Source organism: Coregonus clupeaformis, unplaced genomic scaffold (assembly GCF_020615455.1).
Source record: "Coregonus clupeaformis isolate EN_2021a unplaced genomic scaffold, ASM2061545v1 scaf0065, whole genome shotgun sequence".
In the NCBI taxonomy this organism is placed as follows: Eukaryota; Metazoa; Chordata; class Actinopteri; order Salmoniformes; family Salmonidae; genus Coregonus; species Coregonus clupeaformis.
The window spans coordinates 842,501-862,195 of NW_025533520.1; the positions used below are offsets into that span (position 1 = coordinate 842,501).

At 54.7% G+C, this 19,695-nt stretch overlaps 1 protein-coding gene across 1 annotated transcript in view; it reads right to left on the minus strand.

Moving 5' to 3' along the window:
* The window catches only part of sh3bgrl2 (SH3 domain binding glutamate-rich protein like 2), a 37,605-nt gene extending 18,268 nt beyond the window's left edge, over positions 1-19,337 (minus strand). The window contains exon 1 of the mRNA XM_041873051.2: positions 19,094-19,337. Within this exon, the coding sequence (XP_041728985.1) occupies positions 19,094-19,138 (45 nt within the window). The 5' untranslated portion in view covers positions 19,139-19,337. The remainder of the gene's footprint in view (positions 1-19,093) is intronic.
* Between the last annotated feature and the right edge of the window lie 358 nt (positions 19,338-19,695).

The window sequence follows — 19,695 nt, forward strand, 5'->3', positions numbered from 1 at the left end:
ACCCCTCTCCTTCTTGCCCTCTCTCTCTCTCTCCTTTCCTTCTTGCCCCTCTCTCTCTCTCTCTCTCTCTCTACCCTCTCCTTCTTGCCCTCTCTCCCTCTCTCTCTTCTTGCCCTCTCCTTCTTGCCCTCTCTCTCTCTCTCTCTCTACCCCCCACTCTCTCTCTCTCTACCCCCCTTTCTCTCTCTCTCTCTCTCTCTCCTTCTTGCCCTCTCTCTCTCTCTCTGTCTCTCACCCCTCTCCATCTTGCCCTCTCTCTCTCTCCACCCTCTCCCTCTCCTTCTTCTCTCCCTCTCTCCACCCCTCTCCTTCTTGCCCTCTCTCTCTCTCTACCCCTCTCCTTCTTGCCCTCTCTTTCTCTCTTCTCGCCCTCTCCCTCTCTCTCCACCCCTCTCCTTCTTGCCCTCTCTCTCCACCCCTCTCCTTCTTGCCCTCTCTCTCACTCACTCTCTCTCCCCCCCTCTCTCTCTCCTTCTTGCCCTCTCCCTCTCTCTCTCTTTCCACCAGTCTCTCTCTCTCTCTCTCTCTCTCTCTCGCCCTCTCTCTCTCTTTTTATCCCCTCTCCTTCTTTCCCTCTCTCTATCCCTCTCTCTACCCCTCTCCTTCTTGCCCTCTCCCTCTCTCTACACCCCTCTCCTTCTTGCCCTCTTTCTCTTTTTCATTCTCTCTCTCTTTTTCCTTCTCTCTCTCTCTCTCTCTCTCCACTCCTCTCCTTCTTGCCCTCTCTCTCTCCACCCCTCTCCTTCTTGCCCTCTCTCTCTCTCCTGTCTCTCCCTCTCTCTCCTGTGTCTCTCTCTCTCTCTCATGTGTCTCTCTCTCTCTCACTCTCTACCCCCCCTCTCTCTCCTTCTTGCCCTCTCCCTCTCTCTCCACCCCTCTCCTTCTTGCTCTCTCTCTCTCTCTCCACCCCTCTCCTTCTTTGCTCTCTCTCTCTGTCTCTCTCTCTCTCCACCCCTCTCCTTCTTGCCTCTCTCTCTGTCTCTCTCTCCACCCCTCTCCTTCTTGTCTCTCTCTCTCTCTCTCTCCACCCTCTCCTTCTTGCCCTCTCCCTCTCTCTCACCCCTCTCCTTCTTGTCTCTCTCTCTGTCTCTCTCTCTCACCCCTCTCCTTCTTGCCCTCTCTCTCTGTCTCTCTCTCCACCCCTCTCCTTCTTGCCCTCTCTCTACCTCTCGCTCTCTCTCTCTACCCTCTCCTTCTTGCCCTCTCGCTCTCTCTCCCCTCTCCTTCTTGCCTCTCTCTCCACCCCTCTCCTTCTTGCCCTCTCTCTCCACCCCTCTCATTCTTGCCCTCTCTCTGTCTCTCTCTCTCTCTCCCCCTCTCCCTCTCTCTCTCTCTCTCTGTCTCTCCACCCCTCTCCATCTTGCCCTCTCCCTCTCTCCACCCCTCTCCCTCTCTCCACCCTCTCCCTCTCTTTCCACCCCTCTCCTTCTTGCCCGCTCTCTCTCTCTCTACCCCCCACTCTCTCTCTCTCACCCCCCCTCTCTCTCTACCCCTCTCCTTCTTGCCCTCTCTCTCCACCCCTCTCCTTCTTGCCCTCTCTCTCACTCACTCTCTACCCCCCTCTCTCTCCTTCTTGCCCTCTCCCTCTCTCTACACCCTCTCCTTCTTGCTCTCTCTCTCTCTCTCTCTCTCTCTCTCTCTCTCTCTCTCTCTCTCTCTCTCTCTCACCTCTCCTTCTTGCTCTCTCTCTCTCTCTCTCTCTCTCTCTCTCTCTCTCTCTCTCTCTCTCTCTCTCTCTCTCTCTCTCTCTCTCTCTCTCTCTCTCTCTCTCTCTCTCTCTCTCTCTCTCTCTCTCTCTCTCTCTCTCTCTCTCTCTCTCTCTCTCTCTCTCTCTCTCCCTCTCTCTCTACTCTCTCTCTCCTCTCTCCACCCCTCTACTTCTTGCCCTCTCTCTCACCCCTCCTTCTTGCCCTCTCCCTCTCTCCACCCCTCTCCTTCTTGCCCTCTCCCTCTCGTCTCTCACCCCTCTCATTCTTGCCTCTCTCTCTCCACCCCTCTCCTTCTTGCCCTCTCTCTCTCTCTCTCTCTCTCTATTCTCTCTCTCTCTCTCTCTCTCTCCTTCTTGCCCTCTCTCTCCACCCCTCTCCTTCTTGCCCTCTCTCTCCACCCTCTCCTTCTTGCCCTCTCCCTCTCTCTCTACCCCTCTCCTTCTTGCCCTCTCTCTCTCTCTCCACCCCTCTCCTTATTGCCCTCTCTCTCTACCTCTCTCTCTCTCTCTACCCCTCTCCTTCTTGCCCTCTCCCTCTCTCTACCCCTCTCCTTCTTGCCCTCTCTCTCTCCACCCCTCTCATTCTTGCCCTCTCTCTCTCCTGTCTCTCTGTCTCTCTCTCCTGTGTCTCTCTCTCTCTCATGTGTCTCTCTCTCTCTCTCTCTCTACCCCCCTCTCTCTCTCTTGCCCTCTCCCTCTCTCTCCCCCCCTCTCCTTCTTGCTCTCTCTCTCTGTCTCTCTCTCTCTCTCCCCCTCTCCTTCTTGCCCTCTCTCTCTGTCTCTCTCTCCACCCCGCTCCTTCTTGCCTCTCTCTCTACCTCTCGCTCTCTCTCTCCCTCTCCTCTTGCTCTCCCTCTCTCTCTACCCCTCTCCTTCTTGCTCTCTCCTCTCCCTCTCTCCCACTCCCTCTCCTTCTTGCCCTCTCTCTCCACCCCTCTCCTTCTTGCCCTCTCTCTCTCTATCCCCTCTCTTCTTGCCCCTCTCTCTTTCTCTCTCTCTCTCTACCCCTCTCTCTCTCTCTCTCTCTCCTTCTTGCCCCCTCTCTCTCTCTCTCTCTCTCTCGGTCTCTCCACCCTCCCATCTTGCCTCTCCCTCCTCCACTCCCTCTCCCCTCTCCCTCTCTCTCCACCCTCTCCATCTTGCCCTCTCCCCCTCTATCCACCCCTCTCCTTCTTGCCCTCTCCCCTCTCTCTCCACCCTCTCCTTTTTGCCCCTCTCTCTCTCTACCCCTCTCCTTCTTGCCCGCTCTCTCTCTCTCTCTCTCTCTCTCTCTCTCTCTCTCTCTCTCTCTCTCTGCTCTCTCTCTCATTTCTCTCTCCTTCTTGCTCTCTCTCTCTCTCTCTCTCTCTCTCTCACTCTCTCTCCTTCTTGCCTCTCTCTCTCTCACTCTCTCTCATGCTTGCCCTCTCTCTCTCACCCCTCCCCTTCTTGCCATCTCTCTCTCTCTCTACCCCCTCTCTCTCTCTACCTCTCCTTCTTGCTCTCTCTCTCTCTCTCTAACCCCCTCTCCCTCCTTCATGCCCTCTCCCTCTCCACCCCTCTCCTTCTTGCTCTCTCTCTTTCTTTCTCTCTCTCTCTCTCTCTAACCCCCCCTCTCTCTCCTTCATGCCCTCTCCCTCTCTCTCTCCACCCCTCTCCTTCTTGCCTCTCTCTCTCTCTCTCTCTCTCTCTCTCTCTCTCTCTCTCTCTCTCTCTCTCTCTCTCTCTCTCTCTCTCTCTCTCTCTCTCTCTCTCTCTCTCTCTCTCTCTCTCTCTCTCTCTCTCTCCCCCCACCCCTCTCCTTCTTGCCCTCTCTATCTCTCTCTCTCCTTCTCCCTCTCTCCACCCTCCCTTCTTGCCCTCTCTCTCTACCTCTCTCTCTCTCTCTCTCTCTCTACCCTCTCTTCTTACCTCTCCCTCTCTCTCTGCCCTCTCCTTCTTGCACCTCTCTCTCTCCACCCCTCTCTCTCTCTCTCTCTCTCCTGTGTCTCTCTCTCTCTCTCTTCTCCCTCACTCTCTACCCCCCTCTCATTCTTGCCCTCTCTCTCTCCCCCCCCCCCTCTCTCTCTCTCTCTGTCTCTCCACCCCTCTCCATCTTGCCCTCCACTCTCTCCACCCTCTCCCTCTATCCACCCCTCTCCTTCTTGCCCTCTCTCTCTACACCCCTCTCCCCTTCTTTGCCCTCTCTCTCTCTACCCCTCTCCTTCTTGCCCTCTCTCTCTCTCCATCCCCTCTCCTTCTTGCTCTCTCTCTCACACACTCTCTACCCCCTCTATCTCTCTCCTTCTTGCCCTCTCCCTCTCTCTCTCTCTCTCTCTCCACCCCTCTCCTTCGTGCCCTCTCTCTCTCTCCACCCCTCTCCTTCTTGCTCTCTCTCTCTCTCTCACACACACTCTCTCTCCCCCCTCTCCTTCTTGCCCTCTCCACCCCTCTCATTCTTGCTCTCTTTCTCTCTCTCTCCCTCTCTCTCTATCCCTCTCTCTCTACCCCCTCTCTCTCACCCCTCTACTTCTTGCCCTCTCTCTCCACCCCTTACTTGTCCTCTCCCTCTCTCTACCCCCTCCTCATGCCCTCTCCCTCTCGCTCTCTCCACCCCTCTCATTCTGTTGCCCTCTCTCTCCACCCCTCTCCTTCTTGCTCTCCCTCTCTCTCTCTCTCCCACCCCTCTCATTCTTGCCCTCTCTCTCTCTCCACCCTCTCCTTCTTGCCCTCTCTCTGTCTCTCTCCACCCCTCTCCTTCTTGCCCTCTCTCTCTACCTCTCTCTCTCTCTCTACCTCTCTCTTCTTGCCCCCTCCCTCTCTCTCTACCCCTCTCCTTCTTGCCCTCTCTCTCTCCACCCTCTCATTCTTGCCCTCTCTCTCTCTCTGTCTCTCTCTCTCTCTCTCTCTCTCTCCTGTGTCTCTCTCTCTCTCTCTCTCTCTCATGTGTCTCTCTCTCTCTCTCACTCTCTACCCCCCTCTCCTCTCCTTCTTGCCCTCTCCACTCTCTCTCCACCCCTCTCCTTCTTGCCTCTCTCTCTCTCCACCCCTCTCCTGCTTGCTCTCTCTCTCTGTCTCTCTCTCTCTCTCACCCCTCTCCTTCTGCCCTTCTCTCTGTCTCTCTCTCCACCCTCTCCTTCTTGCCCTCTCTCTCTACCTCTCGCTCTCTCTCTCTACCACTCTCATTTCTTGCCTCTCCCTCTCTCTCTACCCTCTCCTTCTTGCCCTCTCCCTCTCTCTCTACCCCTCTCCTTCTTGCCCTCTCCCTCTCGTCTCTCTCCACTTCCCTCTCCTTCTTGCCCCTCTCTCCACCCCTCTCCTTCTTGCCCTCTCTCTCCCCCCCTCTCATTCTTGCCCTCTCTCTGTCTCTCTCTCTCTACCCCCCCTTTCTCTCTCTCTCTCTTTCCTTCTTGCCCCCCCTCTCTCTCTCTCTCCCTGTCTCTCCACCCCTCTCCATCTTGCCCTCTCCCTCTCTCCACCCCTCTCCCTCTCTCTCCACCCCTCTCCTTCTTGCCCTCTCTCTCTCTCTACCCCTCTCCTTCTTGCCCTCTCTCTCTCTCTCTCTCTCTCTCTCTACCCCTCTCCTTCTTGCCCTCTCCCTCTCTCTCTTCTTGCCCTCTCCTTCTTGCCCTCTCTCTCTCTCTCTCTCTCTACCCCCACTCTCTCTCTCTCTCCCCCCCCCTTTCTCTCTCTCTCTCTCTCTCTCCTTCTTGCCCCCCCTCTCTCTCTCTCTCTCTGTCTCTCCACCCCTCTCCATCTTGCCCTCTCTCTCTCTCCACCCCTCTCCCTCTCCTTCTTGCCCTCTCCCTCTCTCCACCCCTCTCCTTCTTGCCCTCTCTCTCTCTCTACCCTCTCCTTCTTGCCCTCTCTTTCTCTCTTCTACGCCCTCTCCTCTCTCTCCACCCCTCTCCTTCCTTGCCCTCTCTCTCCACCCCCTCTCCTTCTTGCCCTCTCCCTCTCACTCCCACTCACTCCTCTACCCCCCTCTCTCTCTCCTTCTTGCCCCTCTCCCTCTCTCTCTCTTTCCACACCTCTCTCTCTCTCTCTCTCTCTCTCGCCCTCTCTCTCTCTTTTATCCCTCTCCTTCTTTCTCCCTCTCTCTCCCTCTCTCTACCCCTCTCCTTCTTGCCCTCTCCTCTCTCTACACCCCTCTCCTTCTTGCCCTCTTTCTCTTTTCATTCTCTCTCTCTTTTTCCTTCTCTCTCTCTCTCTCTCTCTCTCCACTCCTCTCCTTCTTGCCCTCTCTCTCTCCACCCCTCTCCTTCTTGCCCTCTCTCTCTCTCCTGTCTCTCCCTCTCTCTCCTGTGTCTCTCTCTCTCTCTCATGTGTCTCTCTCTCTCTCACTCTCTACCCCCCTCTCTCTCCTTCTTGCCCTCTCCCTCTCTCTCCACCCCTCTCCTTCTTGCTCTCTCTCTCTCTCTCCACCCCCTCTCCTTCTTGCTCTCTCTCTCTGTCTCTCTCTCTCTCTCCACCCCTCTCCTTCTTGCCCTCTCTCTCTGTCTCTCTCTCCACCCCTCTCCTTCTTGCTCTCTCTCTCTCTCTCTCTCCACCCCTCTCCTTCTTGCCCTCTCCCTCTCTCTCCACCCCTCTCCTTCTTGCTCTCTCTCTCTGTCTCTCTCTCTCTCTCCACCCCTCTCCTTCTTGCCCTCTCTCTCTGTCTCTCTCTCCACCCCTCTCCTTCTTGCCCTCTCTCTCTACCTCTCGCTCTCTCTCTCTACCCCTCTCCTTCTTGCCCTCTCGCTCTCTCTCTACCCCTCTCCTTCTTGCCCTCTCTCTCCACCCCTCTCCTTCTTGCCCTCTCTCTCCACCCCTCTCATTCTTGCCCTCTCTCTGTCTCTCTCTCTCTCTGCCCCCCCCTCTCCCTCTCTCTCTCTCTCTCTGTCTCTCACCCTCTCCATCTTGCCCTCTCCCTCTCTCACCCCTCTCCCTCTCTCACCCCTCTCCCTCTCTTTCCACCTCTCCTTCTTGCCGCTCTCTCTCTCTCTACCCCCACTCTCTCTCTCTACCCCCTCTCTCTCTACCCTCTCCTTCTTGCCCCTCTCTCTCACCCCTCTCCTTCTTGCCCTCTCTCTCCTCCTCTCTACCCCCTCTCTCTCCTTCTTGCCCTCTCCTCTCTCTACACCCCTCTCCTGCTTGCTCTCTCTCTCTGTCTCTCTCTCTCTCTCCACCCTCTCCTTCTTGCTCTCTCTCTGTCTCTCTCTCCACCCGCTCCTTCTTGCCCTCTCTCTCTACCTCTCGCTATATCTCTCTACCCTTCTTCATTCTTGCCCTCTCCCTCTCTCTCTAACCCTCTCCTTCTTGCCCTCTCCCTCTCCCTCTCTCCACCCCTCTCCTTCTTGCCCTCTCTCTCCACCCCTCTCCTTCTTGCCCTCTCTCTCTCTCTCTACCCCTCTCATTCTTGCCCTCTCTCTTCTCTCTCTCTCTCTCTACCCCCCTCTCTCTCTCTCTCTCTCTCTCTCCTTCTTGCCCCCCTCTCTCTCTCTCTCTCTCTCTGTCTCTCCACCCCCTCTCCATCTTGCCTCTCCCTCTCTCCACCCCTCTCCCTCTCTCTCCACCCCCTCTCCATCTTGCCCTCTCCCTCTCTCCACCCTCTCCTTCTTGCCCTCTCCCTCTCTCTCCACCCTCTCCTTTTTGCCCTCTCTCTCTCTCTACCCCCTCTCCTTCTTGCCACGTCTCTCTCTCTCTCTCTCTCTCTCTCTCTCTCTCTCTCTCTCACATTCTCTCTCCTTCTTGCTCTCTCTCTCTCTCTCTCTCTCTCTCTCTCTCTCTCTCTCTCTCTCTCACTCTCTCTCATTTCTCTGCTCTCTCTCTCTCACCTCATCTCCTTCATTGCGCCCTCTCTCTCTCTCTCTCTCTACCCCCCCTCTCTCTCTACCCCTCTCCTTCTTGCTCTCTCTCTCTCTCTAACCCCCCTCTCTCCTCTTCCTGCCCTCTCCCTCTCCACCCCCTCTCCTTCTTGTCTCTCTCTCTTTCTTTCTCTCTCTCTCTCTCTCTCTCTAACCCCCTCTCTCTCTCCTTCATGCCCTCTCCCTCTCTCTCTCCACCCTCTCCTTCTTGCCCTCTCTCTCTCTCTCTCTCTCTCTCTCTCTCTCTCTCTCTCTCTCTCTCTCTCTCTTGCCCTCTCTCTCCACCTCTCCTTCTTCCCTCTTCTCTCTCTCTCTCTCTCTCTCTCTCTCTCTCTCTCTCTCTCTCTCTCTCTCTCTCTCTCTCTCTCTCTCTCTCTCTCTCTCTCTCTCTCTCTCTCTCTCTCTCTCTCTCTCTCTCTCTCTCTCTCTCTCTCTCTGTCTCTCTCTCTCTCTCTCCTGTCTCTCTCTCTCTCTCTCCCACCCCCCCCCTCTCTCTCTCTCTCTCTCTCTCCTTCTTGCCCCCCCTCTCTCTCTCTCTCTCTGTCTCTCCACCCCTCTCCATCTTGCCCTCTCCCTCTCTCCACCCCTCTCCCTCTCTCTCTCCACCCTCTCCATCTTGCCCTCTCCCTCTCTCCACCCCTCTCCTTCTTGCCCTCTCCCTCTCTCTCCACCCCTCTCCTTTTTGCCCTCTCTCTCTCTCTACCCCTCTCCTTCTTGCCCGCTCTCTCTCTCTCTCTCTCTCTCTCTCTCTCTCTCTCTCTCTCTCTCTCTCTCTCTCTCTCTCTCTCTCTCTCTCTCTCTCTCTCTCTCTCTCTCTCTCTCTCTCTCTCTCTCTCTCTCTCTCTCTCTCTCTCTCCTCTCTCTCTCTCTCTCCTCCCTCCCCTCCCCTGCCCTCTCTCTCTCTCTCTCTCTCTCTACCCCCCTCTCTCTCTCCCCTCTCCTTCTTGCTCTCTCTCTCTCTCTAACCCCCCTCTCTCTCCTTCATGCCTCTCCCTCTCCACCCTCTCCTTCTTGCTCTCTCTCTTTCTTTCTCTCTCTCTCTCTCTCTAACCCCCCCTCTCTCTCCTTCTTGCCCTCTCCCTCTCTCTCTCCACCCCTCTCCCTCTTCCCCTCTCTCTCTCTCTCTCTCTCTCTCTCTCTCTCTCTCTCTCTCATTCTTGCCCTCTCTCTCCACCCATCTCCTTCTTGCCCTCTCCCTCTCTCTCCACCCTCTCCTTCTTGCCCTCTCTATCTCTCTCTCTCCTTCTTGCCCTCTCTCTCACCCTCTCCCTTGCCCTCTCTCTACCCTTCTCTCTCTCTCTCTCTCTCTCTCTCTCTCTCTCTCTCTCTCTCTCTCTCTCTACCCCCTCTCCCTTCTTGCCCTCTCCCTCTCTCTCTACCCCCTCTCCTTCTTGCACTCTCTCTCTCTCCACCTCTCTCTCTCTCTCTCTCTCCTGTGTCTCTCTCTCTCTCTCTCTCACTCTCTACCCCCCTCTCATTCTTGCCTCTCTCTCTCTACCCCGTCTCTCTCTCTCTCTCCTTCTTCCCCCCTCTCTCTCTCTCTGTCTCTCCACCCCTCTCCATCTTGCCCTCTCCCTCTATCCACCCCTCTCCTTCTTGCCCTCTCTCTCTACACCCCTCTCCTTCTTGCCCTCTCTCTCTCTACCCCTCTCCTTCTTGCCCTCTCTCTCTCTCCATCCCTCTCCTTCTTGCCCTCTCTCTCTCACACTCTCTCCCCCCTCTCTCTCTCCTTCGTGCCCTCTCCCTCTCTCTCTCTCTCCACCCCTCTCCTCGTGCCCTCTCCCTCTCCACCCCTCTCCTTCTTGCTCTCTCTCTCTCTCCCCCCCTCTCCTTCTTGCCCTCTCCACCCCTCTCATTCTTGCTCTCTTTCTCTCTCTCTCCCTCTCTCTCTATCCCTCTCTCTCTACCCCCTCTCTCTCCACCCCTCTACTTCTTGCCCTCTCTCTCCACCCCTGTACTCTTACCCTCTCCCTCTCTCTACCCTCTCCTTCTTGCCCTCTCCCTCTCGCTCTCTCCACCCCTCTCATTCTTGCCCTCTCTCTCCACCCTCTCCTTCTTGCCCTCTCTCTCTCTCTCTCTCTTCTCTCTCTCTCTCTCTCCTTCTTGCCCTCTCTCTCCACCCCCTCTCCTTCTTGCCCTCTCTCTCTCTCTCTCTCTCTCCACCCCTCTCATTCTTGCCCTCTCTCTCTCTCCACCCTCTCCTTCTTGCCCTCTCTCTGTCTCTCTCACCCCTCTCCTTCTTGCCCTCTCTCTCTACCTCTCTCTCTCTCTCTACCCCTCTCCTTCTTGCCCCCTCACTCTCTCTATACCCCTCTCCTTCTTGCCCTCTCTCTCTCCACCCCTCTCATTCTTGCCCTCTCTCTCTCTCCTGTCTCTCTCTCTCTCTCTCTCTCCTGTGTGTCTCTCTCTCTCTCTCTCTCTCTCTCTCTCTCTCTCTCTCATGTGTCTCTCTCTCTCTCTCACTCTCTACCCCCCCTCTCTCTCCTTCTTGCCCTCTCCCTCTCTCCACCCTCTCCTTCTTGCTCTCTCTCTCTCTCCACCCTCTCCTTCTTGCCCTCTCTCTGTCACTCTCTCTCTCTCAGCCCTCTCCCCCTTGCCCTCTCTCTTGTCTCTCTCTCCGCCCTCTCCTTCTTGCCCTCTTCTACCTCTGCGCTCTCTCTCTCTACCCCTCTCCTTCTTCTGCCCTCTCTCTCTCTACCCCTCTCCTTCTTGCCTCTCTCCCCCTCTCTCTACCTCTCCTGTCCTTGTCCCTCTCCCTCTCCTCTCTCACCCCCTCTCCCCTTCACTTTGCCCTCTCTCTCCACCCCTCTCCTTCTTGCCCTCTCTCTCCACCCCCTCTCATGTGCCCTCTCTCTGTCTCTCTCTCTTCACCCCCCTTTCTCTCTCTCTCTCTTTCCTTCTTGACCTCTCTCTCTGTCTCTCCACCCCCTCTCCATCTTGCCCTCTCCTCTCTCACCCTCCCTCTCTCTCCACCCTCTCCTTCTTGCCCTCTCTCTCTCTCTACCCTCTCCTTCTTGCCCTCTCTCTCTCTCTCTCTCTCTCTCCACCCTCTCATTCTTCCCTTCTCTCTCTCCTGTCTCTCTCTCTCTCTCTCTCTACCCCCTCTCTCTCTCTCTACCCCTCTCCTTCTTGCCTCTCTCTCTCTCTATCCCTCTCTCTCTCCTTCATGCCTCTCCCTCTCCACCCCTCTCCTTCTTGCTCTCTCTCTTTCTTTCTCTCTCTCTCCCCTAACCCCCTCTCTCTCCTTCCCTGCCCTCTCCCTCTCTCTCTCACCCCTCTCCTTCTTGCCTCTCTCTCTCTCTCTCTCTCTCTCTCTCTCTCTCTCTCTCTCTCTCTCTCTCTCTCTCTCTCTCTGTCTCTCTCTCTTTCTCTACCCCCTCTCTCTCTCTCTCTCTCTCTCTCTCTCTCCTTCTTGCCCCCCCTCTCTCTCTCTCTCTCTGTCTCTCACACCCTCTCCATCTTCTGCCCCTCTCCCTCTCTCCACCCTCTCCCTCTCTCTCCCACCTCTCCATCTTGCCCTCCCTCTCTCCCACCCTCTCCTTCTTGCCCTCTCCTCTCTCTCTCCACCCCTCTCCTTTTCTCTCTCCTCCCTTCGCCCTCTCTCTCTCTCTCCCTCTCTCTCTCTCTCTCTCTCTCTCTCTCTCTCTCTCTCTCTCTCTCTCTCTCTCTCTCTCTCTCTCTCTCTCTCTCTCTCTCTCTCTCTCTCTCTCTCTCTCTCTCTCTCTCTCTCTCTCTCTCTCTCTCTCTCATTCTCTCTCTCTCTCACTTTCTCTCTCTCCTGCTCTCTCTCTCTCTCTCTCTCTCTCTCTCTCTCTCTCTCTCTCTCTCTCTCTCTCTCTCTCTCTCTCTCACAGTCTCTCTCCTTCTTGCCCTCTCTCTCTCACATCTCTCTCTCCTTCTTGCCCTCTCTCCTCTCTTCTCTCTCTCTCTCCCCCCTCTCTCTCTCTCTACCCCTCTCCTTCTTGCTCTCTCTCTCTCTCTAACCCCCCCTCTCTCTCCTTATGCCCTCTCCCTCTCACCCCTCTCCTTCTTGCTCTCTCTCTTTCTTCTCTCTCTCTCTCTCTCTAACCCCCCTCTCTCTCCTTCATGCCCTCTCCCTCTCTCTCTCCACCCCTCTCCTTCTTGCCCCTCTCTCTCTCTCTCTCTCTCTCTCTCTCTCTCTCTCTCTCTCATTCTTGCCCTCTCTCTCCACCCATCTCCTTCTTGCCCTCTCCCTCTCTCTCCACCCCTCTCCTTCTTGCCCTCTCTATCTCTCTCTCTCCTTCTTGCCCTCTCTCTCCACCCCTCTCCTTCTTGCCCTCTCTCTCTACCCCCCTCTCTCTCTCTCTCTCTCTCTCTCTCTCTCTCTCTCTCTCTCTCTCTCTCTCTACCTCTCCTTCTTGCCCTCTCCCTCTCTCTCTACCCCTCTCCTTCTTGCACTCTCTCTCTCTCCACCCCCTCTCTCTCTCTCTCTCTCTCCTGTGTCTCTCTCTCTCTCTCTCTCACTCTCTACCCCCTCTCATTCTTGCCCTCTCTCTCTCTACCCCCCCGTCTCTCTCTCTCTCTCCTTCTTGCCCCCCCCTCTCTCTCTCTCTGTCTCTCCACCCCTCTCCATCTTGCCCTCTCCCTCTATCCACCCCTCTCCTTCTTGCCCTCTCTCTCTACACCCCCTCTCCTTCTTGCCCTCTCTCTCTACCCTCTCTTCTTGCCATCTCTCTCTCTCCATCCCTCTCCTTCTTGCCCTCTCTCTCTCACACACTCTCTACCCCCTCTCTCTCTCTCCTTCGTGCCCTCTCCCTCTCTCTCTCTCTCCACCCCTCTCCTTCGTGCCCTCTCTCTCTCCACCCCTCTCCTTCTTGCTCTCTCTCTCTCTCCCCCCCTCTCCTTCTTGCCATCTCCACCCCTCTCATTCTTGCTCTCTTTTCTCTCTCTCTCCCTCTCTCTCTATCCCTCTCTCTCTACCCCCTCTCTCTCCACCCCTCTACTTCTTGCCCTCTCTCTCCACCCCTGTACTTCTTACCCTCTCCCTCTCTCTACCCCTCTCCTTCTTGCCCTCTCCCTCTCGCTCTCTCCACCTCTCATTCTTGCCCTCTCTCTCCACCCCTCTCCTTCTTGCCCTCTCTCTCTCTCTCTCTCTATCTCTCTCTCTCTCTCTCCTTCTTGCCCTCTCTCTCCACCCCTCTCCTTCTTGCCCTCTCCCTCTCTCTCTCTCTCTCACCCTCTCATTCTTGCCTCTCTCTCTCCACCCTCTCCTTCTTGCCCTCTCTCTGTCTCTCTCCACCCCTCTCCTTCTTGCCCTCTCTCTCTACCTCTCTCTCTCTCTCTACCCCTCTCCTTCTTGCCCCCTCACTCTCTCTATACCCCTCTCCTTCTTGCCCTCTCTCTCTCCACCCCTCTCATTCTTGCCCTCTCTCTCTCTCCTGTCTCTCTCTCTCTCTCTCTCTCCTGTGTGTCTCTCTCTCTCTCTCTCTCTCTCTCTCTCTCTCTCTCTCTCTCTCTCATGTGTCTCTCTCTCTCTCTCACTCTCTACCCCCCCTCTCTCTCCTTCTTGCCCTCTCCCTCTCTCTCCACCCTCTCCTTCTTGCTCTCTCTCTCTCTCCCTCTCCTTCTTGCTCTCTCTCTCTGTCACTCTCTCTCTCCCACCCTCTCCTTCTTGCCCTCTCTCTCTGTCTCTCTCTCCACCCTCTCCTTCTTGCCCTCTCTCTCTACCTCTGCTCTCTCTCTCTACCCCTCTCCTTCTTGCCTCTCCCTCTCTCTCTACCCTCTCCTTCTTGCCCTCTCCGCTCTCTCTTCCCTCTCCTTCTTGCCCTCTCCCTCTCGCTCTCTCCACCCTCTCCTTCTTGCCCTCTCTCTCCACCCCTCTCCTTCTTGCCCTCTCTCTCCACCCTCTCATTATTGCCTCTCTCTGTCTCTCTCTCTCTCTACCCCCTTTCCTCTCTCTCTCTCTTTCCTTCTTGCCCCCTCTCTCTCTGTCTCTCCACCCTCTCCATCTTGCCCTCTCCCTCTCTCCACCTCTCCCTCTCTCTCCACCCCTCTCCTTCTTGCCTCTCTCTCTCTCTACCCTCTCCTTCTTGCCCTCTCTCTCTCTCTCTCTCTCTCACCCTCTCATTCTTGCTCTCTCTCTCTCTCTCCTCTCTCTCTCTCTCTCTCTCTCTCTCTCTCTCTCTCTCTCTCTCTCTCTCTCATGTGTCTCTCTCTCTCTCTCACTCCCTACCCCCCCTCTCTCTCCTTCTTGCTCTCTCTCTCTCTCCACCCCTCTCCTTCTTGCTCTCTCTCTCTGTCACTCTCTCTCTCTCCACCCCTCTCCTTCTTGCCCTCTCTCTCTGTCTCTCTCTCCACCCCTCTCCTTCTTGCCCTCTCTCTCTACCTCTCGCTCTCTCTCTCTACCCCTCTCCTTCTTGCCCTCTCCCTCTCTCTCTACCCCTCTCCTTCTTGCCCTCTCCCTCTCTCTCTACCCCTCTCCTTCTTACCCTCTCCCTCTCGCTCTCTCCACCCCTCTCCTTCTTGCCCTCTCTCTCCACCCCTCTCCTTCTTGCCCTCTCTCTCCACCCCTCTCATTATTGCCCTCTCTCTGTCTCTCTCTCTCTCTCTACCCCCCCTTTCTCTCTCTCTCTCTTTCCTTCTTGCCCCCCTCTCTCTCTGTCTCTCCACCCTCTCCATCTTGCTCTCTCCCTCTCTCCACCCCTCTCCTCTCTCTCCACCCTCTCCTTCTTGCCCTCTCTCTCTCTCTACCCCTCTCCTTCTTGCCCTCTCTCTCTCTCTCTCTCTCTCTCTGCCCTCTCTCTTGCCCTCTCCCTCCCTCTCTTCTTGCCCTCTCCTTCTTGCCCTCTCTCTCTCTCTCTACCCCCCACTCTCTCTCTCTACCCCCCATTTCTCACTCTCTCTCTCTCTCCTTCTTGCCCCCCCTCTCTCTCTCTCTCTCTGTCTCTCCACCCCTCTCCATCTTGCCCTCTCTCTCTCAACCCTCTCCCTCTCCTTCTTGCCCTCTCCTCTCTCCACCCCTCTCCTTCTTGCCCTCTCTCTCTCTACCCCTCTCCTTCTTGCCCTCTCTCTCTCTCTTCTTGCCCTCTCCCTCTCTCTCCACCCCTCTCCTTCTTGTCCTCTCTCTCCACCCCTCTCCTTCTTGCCCTCTCTCTCACTCACTCACTCTCTACCCCCCCCTCTCTCTCTCCTTCTTGCCCTCTCCCTCTCTCTCTCTTTCCACCAGTCTCTCTCTCTCTCTCTCTCTCGCCCTCTCTCTCTCTCTTTTTATCCCCTCTCCTTCTTTCCCTCTCTCTATCCCTCTCTCTATCCCTCTCTCTACCCCTCTCCTTCTTGCCCTCTCCCTCTCTCTACACCCCTCTCCTTCTTGCCCTCTTTCTCTTTTTCCTTCTCTCTCTCTTTTTCCTTCTCTCTCTCTCTCCACTCCTCTCCTTCTTGCCCTCTCTCTCTCCACCCCTCTCCTTCTTGCCCTCTCTCTCTCTCTCTCCTGTGTCTCTCTCTCTCTCTCTCTCTCATGTGTCTCTCTCTCTCTCACTCTCTACCCCCCTCTCTCTCCTTCTTGCCCTCTCCCTCTCTCTCCCCCCCTCTCCTTCTTGCTCTCTCTCTCTCTCCACCCCTCTCCTTCTTGCTCTCTCTCTCTGTCTCTCTCTCTCTCTCCACCCTCTCCTTCTTGCCCTCTCTCTCTGTCTCTCTCTCCACCCCTCTCCTTCTTGCTCTCTCTCTCTCTCTCACCCCTCTCCTTCTTGCCCTCTCCCTCTCTCTCCACCCCTCTCCTTCTTGCTCTCTCTCTCTGTCTCTCTCTCTCTCTCCACCCCTCTCCTTCTTGCCCTCTCTCTCTGTCTCTCTCCACCCCTCTCCTTCTTGCCCTCTCTCTCCACCTCTCGCTCTCTCTCTCTACCCCTCTCCTTCTTGCCCTCTCCCTCTCTCTCTACCCCTCTCCTTCTTGCCCTCTCTCTCCACCCCTCTCCTTCTTGCCCTCTCTCTCCACCCCTCTCATTCTTGCCCTCTCTCTGTCTCTCTCTCTCTCTCCCCCTCTCTCTCTCTCTGTCTCTCCACCCTCTCCATCTTGTCTCCCTCTACCCTCTCCCTCTCTCCACCCCTCTCCCTCTCTCTCCACCCCTCTCCTTCTTGCCCGCTCTCTCTCTCTCTCCCCACTCTCTCTCTCTCACCCCCCTCTCTCCACCCCCTCTCCTTCTTGCCCTCTCTCTCACTCACTCTCTACCCCCCTCTCTCTCTCCTTCTTGCCCTCTCCCTCTCTCTCTCTTTCCACCAGTCTCTCTCTCTCTCGCCCTCTCTCTCTCTTTCTATCCCCTCTCCTTCTTTCCCTCTCTCTATCACTCTCTCTATCCCTCTCTCTACCCCTTTTTCTACCCCTCTCTCTACCCCTCTCCTTCTTGCCCTCTCCCTCTCTCTACACCCCTCTCCTTCTTGCCCTCTCTCTCTTTTTCCTTCTCTCTCTCTTTTTCCTTCTCTCTCTCCCTCTCTCTCTCCACCCCTCTCCTTCTTGCCCTCTCTCTCCACCCCTCTCATTCTTGCCCTCTCTCTCACTCACTCTCTACCCCCCTCTCTCTCTCCTTCTTTCCCTCTCCCTCTCTCTCTCATTCCACCAGTCTCTCTCTCTCTCTCTCACCCTCTCTCTCTCTCTTTCTATCCCCTCTCCTTCTTTCCCTCTCTCTATCCCTCTCTCTATCCCTCTCTCTACCCCTCTCTCTACCCCTCTCCTTCTTGCCCTCTCCCTCTCTCTACACCCCTCTCCTTCTTGCCCTCTCTCTCTTTTTCCTTCTCTCTCTCTTTTTCCTTCTCTCTCTCTCTCTCTCTCCACCCCTCTCCTTCTTGCCCTCTCTCTCTCCACCCCTCTCCTTCTTGCCCTCTCTCTCCCCCCCTCTCGCCCTCTCTCTCTCTCTCTCCACCCCTCTCCTTCTTGCCCTCTCTCTACCCCCCTCTCTCTCTCTCTCTTTCTTGCCTTCTCCCTCTCCCTCTCTCCACCCCTCTCCTTCTTGCCCTCTCCCTCTCTCTCCACCCCTCTCCTTCATGCCCTCTCTCTCTCTCCCCCTCTCTCTCTCTCTCTCTCTCCACCCCTCTCCTTCTTGCTCTCTCTCTCCTTCTTGCCCTCTCGCTCTCTCTCTACCCCTCTCCCTCTACCCCTCTCCTTCTTGCCCTCTCCTTCTCTCTCCCTCCTTCTTGCCCTCTCCCTCCCTCCCTCCCTACCTACCCCTCTCCTTCGTGCCCTCTCCCTCTCTCTCTCCCTCCCTCTTGCTCTCTCCCTCACAGAGATCAAACTGTCATTTTATAATTCTAAAACTGAGAGATAACACCAAGTGTGTCTCACCAGGTTAAAAATAACTATTTTGGAAAAACTACAGCAGCAATTGTGTTTTGTTTTCCCATTCCAGAGATACGGTAAACTAAATGCATTAATCATTTGTCCCGTTACCGAAGACTAGTGGCATTTCTTAAGAGAGACTTTAATCAATATTATCCTCGAAAGGGCCTCACTCTTGTCATGTGAAACCAAAGAGCGACAGGCCCATGTTCTTTCGGGATGGGAGGTTAGAGTTTAGAGGTTAGAGAGATGGGACAGTCAGTTCAAATTGCATGTCCAACAGGTGAAAAATATTGTTGGAGTGGGCAGCAATTGGAGGGTTAGGATAAAGCAGAAGCCGAATTTCCGTGGCCTTTATGGATAATAAATCAATACAGTATTCTTCTTCCAATTAATGCCACTTAGATCAGTCCATAACCCTATAGTCAAATGACTGATCGTGGGGAGATAGACTTTACTTATATTAAAAGGCTATTTTAACAAACTGTCAGGCCTACTTTCAAGGTTTGAAATCCAGCTGTGCACGTGAAGATTGAAAACAGCCACTGAAAGACCTTCCTCTTTTTTCCTCATCATGTTGACTTTAAAATCACACCATGTGTGGGACAAACCAGTCTGCACATCACAGACCAGGGGAGCAGGGCAGTCTGCACAGCACAGACCAGGGGAGCAGGGCAGTCTGCACAGCACAGACCAGGGGAGCAGGGCAGTCTGCACAGCACAGACCAGGGGAGCAGGGCAGTCTGCACAGCACAGACCAGGGGAGCAGGGCAGTCTGCACAGCACAGACCAGGGGAGCAGGGCAGTCTGCACAGCACAGACCAGGGGAGCAGGGCAGTCTGCACAGCACAGACCAGGGGGAGCAGGGCAGTCTGCACAGCACAGACCAGGGGAGCAGGGCAGTCTGCACAGCACAGACCAGGGGAGCAGGGCAGTCTGCACAGCACAGACCAGGGGAGCAGGGCAGTCTGCACAGCACAGACCAGGGGAGCAGGGCAGTCTGCAGTGCATTACAGGACCGTGTCTCAAATGGCACCCTATACCTTACATAGTACACTACTCTTGTCTAGGGCTCACGGGGAGAATGGTGCCATTTGGGACACAGTTCAGTTGAGGAGGATATCCTGGTTTAGAGAAAAGGGAGCACTGTTAGAAGCGCAAACATGGACTTTGGTCAATCTTGGCGCTGATCTGATAAAAGAAAACCTAGAGTGGGAGAGTTGTACAGAGTGCATCTCAAATGGCACCCTATTCCCTATGAAGTGCCCTACTTTTGACCAGGGCCCAGTTGAGGGGACAAACGTATGCATTTCTTTGCACTTAAAAAGACAGACAGTGGAAAGTAAGCCTACATCATGTCCAGCTGGCTATATGGTTTTATGCGTCGACCTACGTAGACATAGACTGCAACATCAAACGGAAGGTGTGCCATTTCAATCTCAGTAAAGATAAGCGCTCAATCTCAATAAAAGCATACAGAATATTATCCCCGGTCGGCCCGAGGCCAAACTGTTGCCCAACAAGGCAAGGTTACACTACTTCCCAAGCGACACCCTATTCCCTATGCAAGTGCCCTACTTTTGATCAGGGCCTTTATGGCTCTGATCAAAAGTAGTTTACTGTATAGGGAATAGGGTGCCATTTGGGACGCATTCAAGGCCTTACAGTGCAGTGCCTGGCTCTGTTGTGCATAAAGGTACCTGCTAAAAGAAGATGGCCCTTAGAATATTGATCTAAAAGCTATCCAACGTGCACGTTGAACCCCTAAGACCAACTGAAACCTGCATGTAGTGTAGAGTCATAATCACTCACCCCTAAAGATGAGGTTAAGGTGTGGACCACCCCATACACAAAAATGTATGCACGCATGACTGTAAGTCGCTTTGGATAAAAGCGTCTGCTAAATGGCATATTATTATTATTATTATTATTATTGGTGGGCTAATGGGGTTGGATCTCAGAATAAACACAGACTTAACTAAACACAGACACAAATCACATGCCTATAGCCATGTTTAAAATCAAAAGTAGGCTAGACACGTTGAGTGAAGGCAATAGCAGGCTGCATTCCAGAATCTTGCTTCTCACGAGCATATAGGAGATCAGTCAGAGAAGTTACATAAGCCCCCCCCACCCCGACGTCAACAACCATATCAGAAGGCATGATGAACACATTCCCCCCCCTCTCACGGCACGGTCTGCATCTCTACAATTGATGCAACTCACACAGAATAATATAAATCCTACATATTTGATTACAGGGTTGGCTACATACTATTAGCGCACTAACTCACTCACCGCAACAGATCCCGAGGAGGACGCGATGTAAACCTTGATCACCATAGTAATATTGGTGCTGTGAGTCGCACGGGCGAGCGACACTAGCCTAGAACTCACTAGAGGTTTATATTCCGTTTCAATTGAGGCGTTTATCCCAGTAGTACTAGGATCCTAATGTAAGCGCCTCTCCTCGCAGTTCAAGCCGTGTTTAGATTAATGCCAGCGTTGGTAGGTAGGCTGCGCGCCTCCCGGTATTTATAGGCTACGGTCAGTGCCACGATAACAGTGTACGCGCGTCTGCCGTGGACCGCGCTCCCCCATCCGGCACCATGCGGTCCTGACAGCGCTGATCTTTTGGACTGAACTGAACCACACTGAGCCTGTTTGACACATGCAATTTGTGAAATGTCGTTTGTTTGGATACAATTAAAGGTTACTGCTTTTTATTTTTTTATTTTTATGCAGCCATGAGCTTTTTAATCTTTTGAAAAAAGGCAGATCTGGACAAATAATGCACAGAACAGCACACCGAACCGTTGCACCAATTAAATAACCGAAAGGTCGCTGGTTCTAATCCCCGAGCCGACTAGGTGAAAAATCTGTCGATGTGCCCTTGAGCA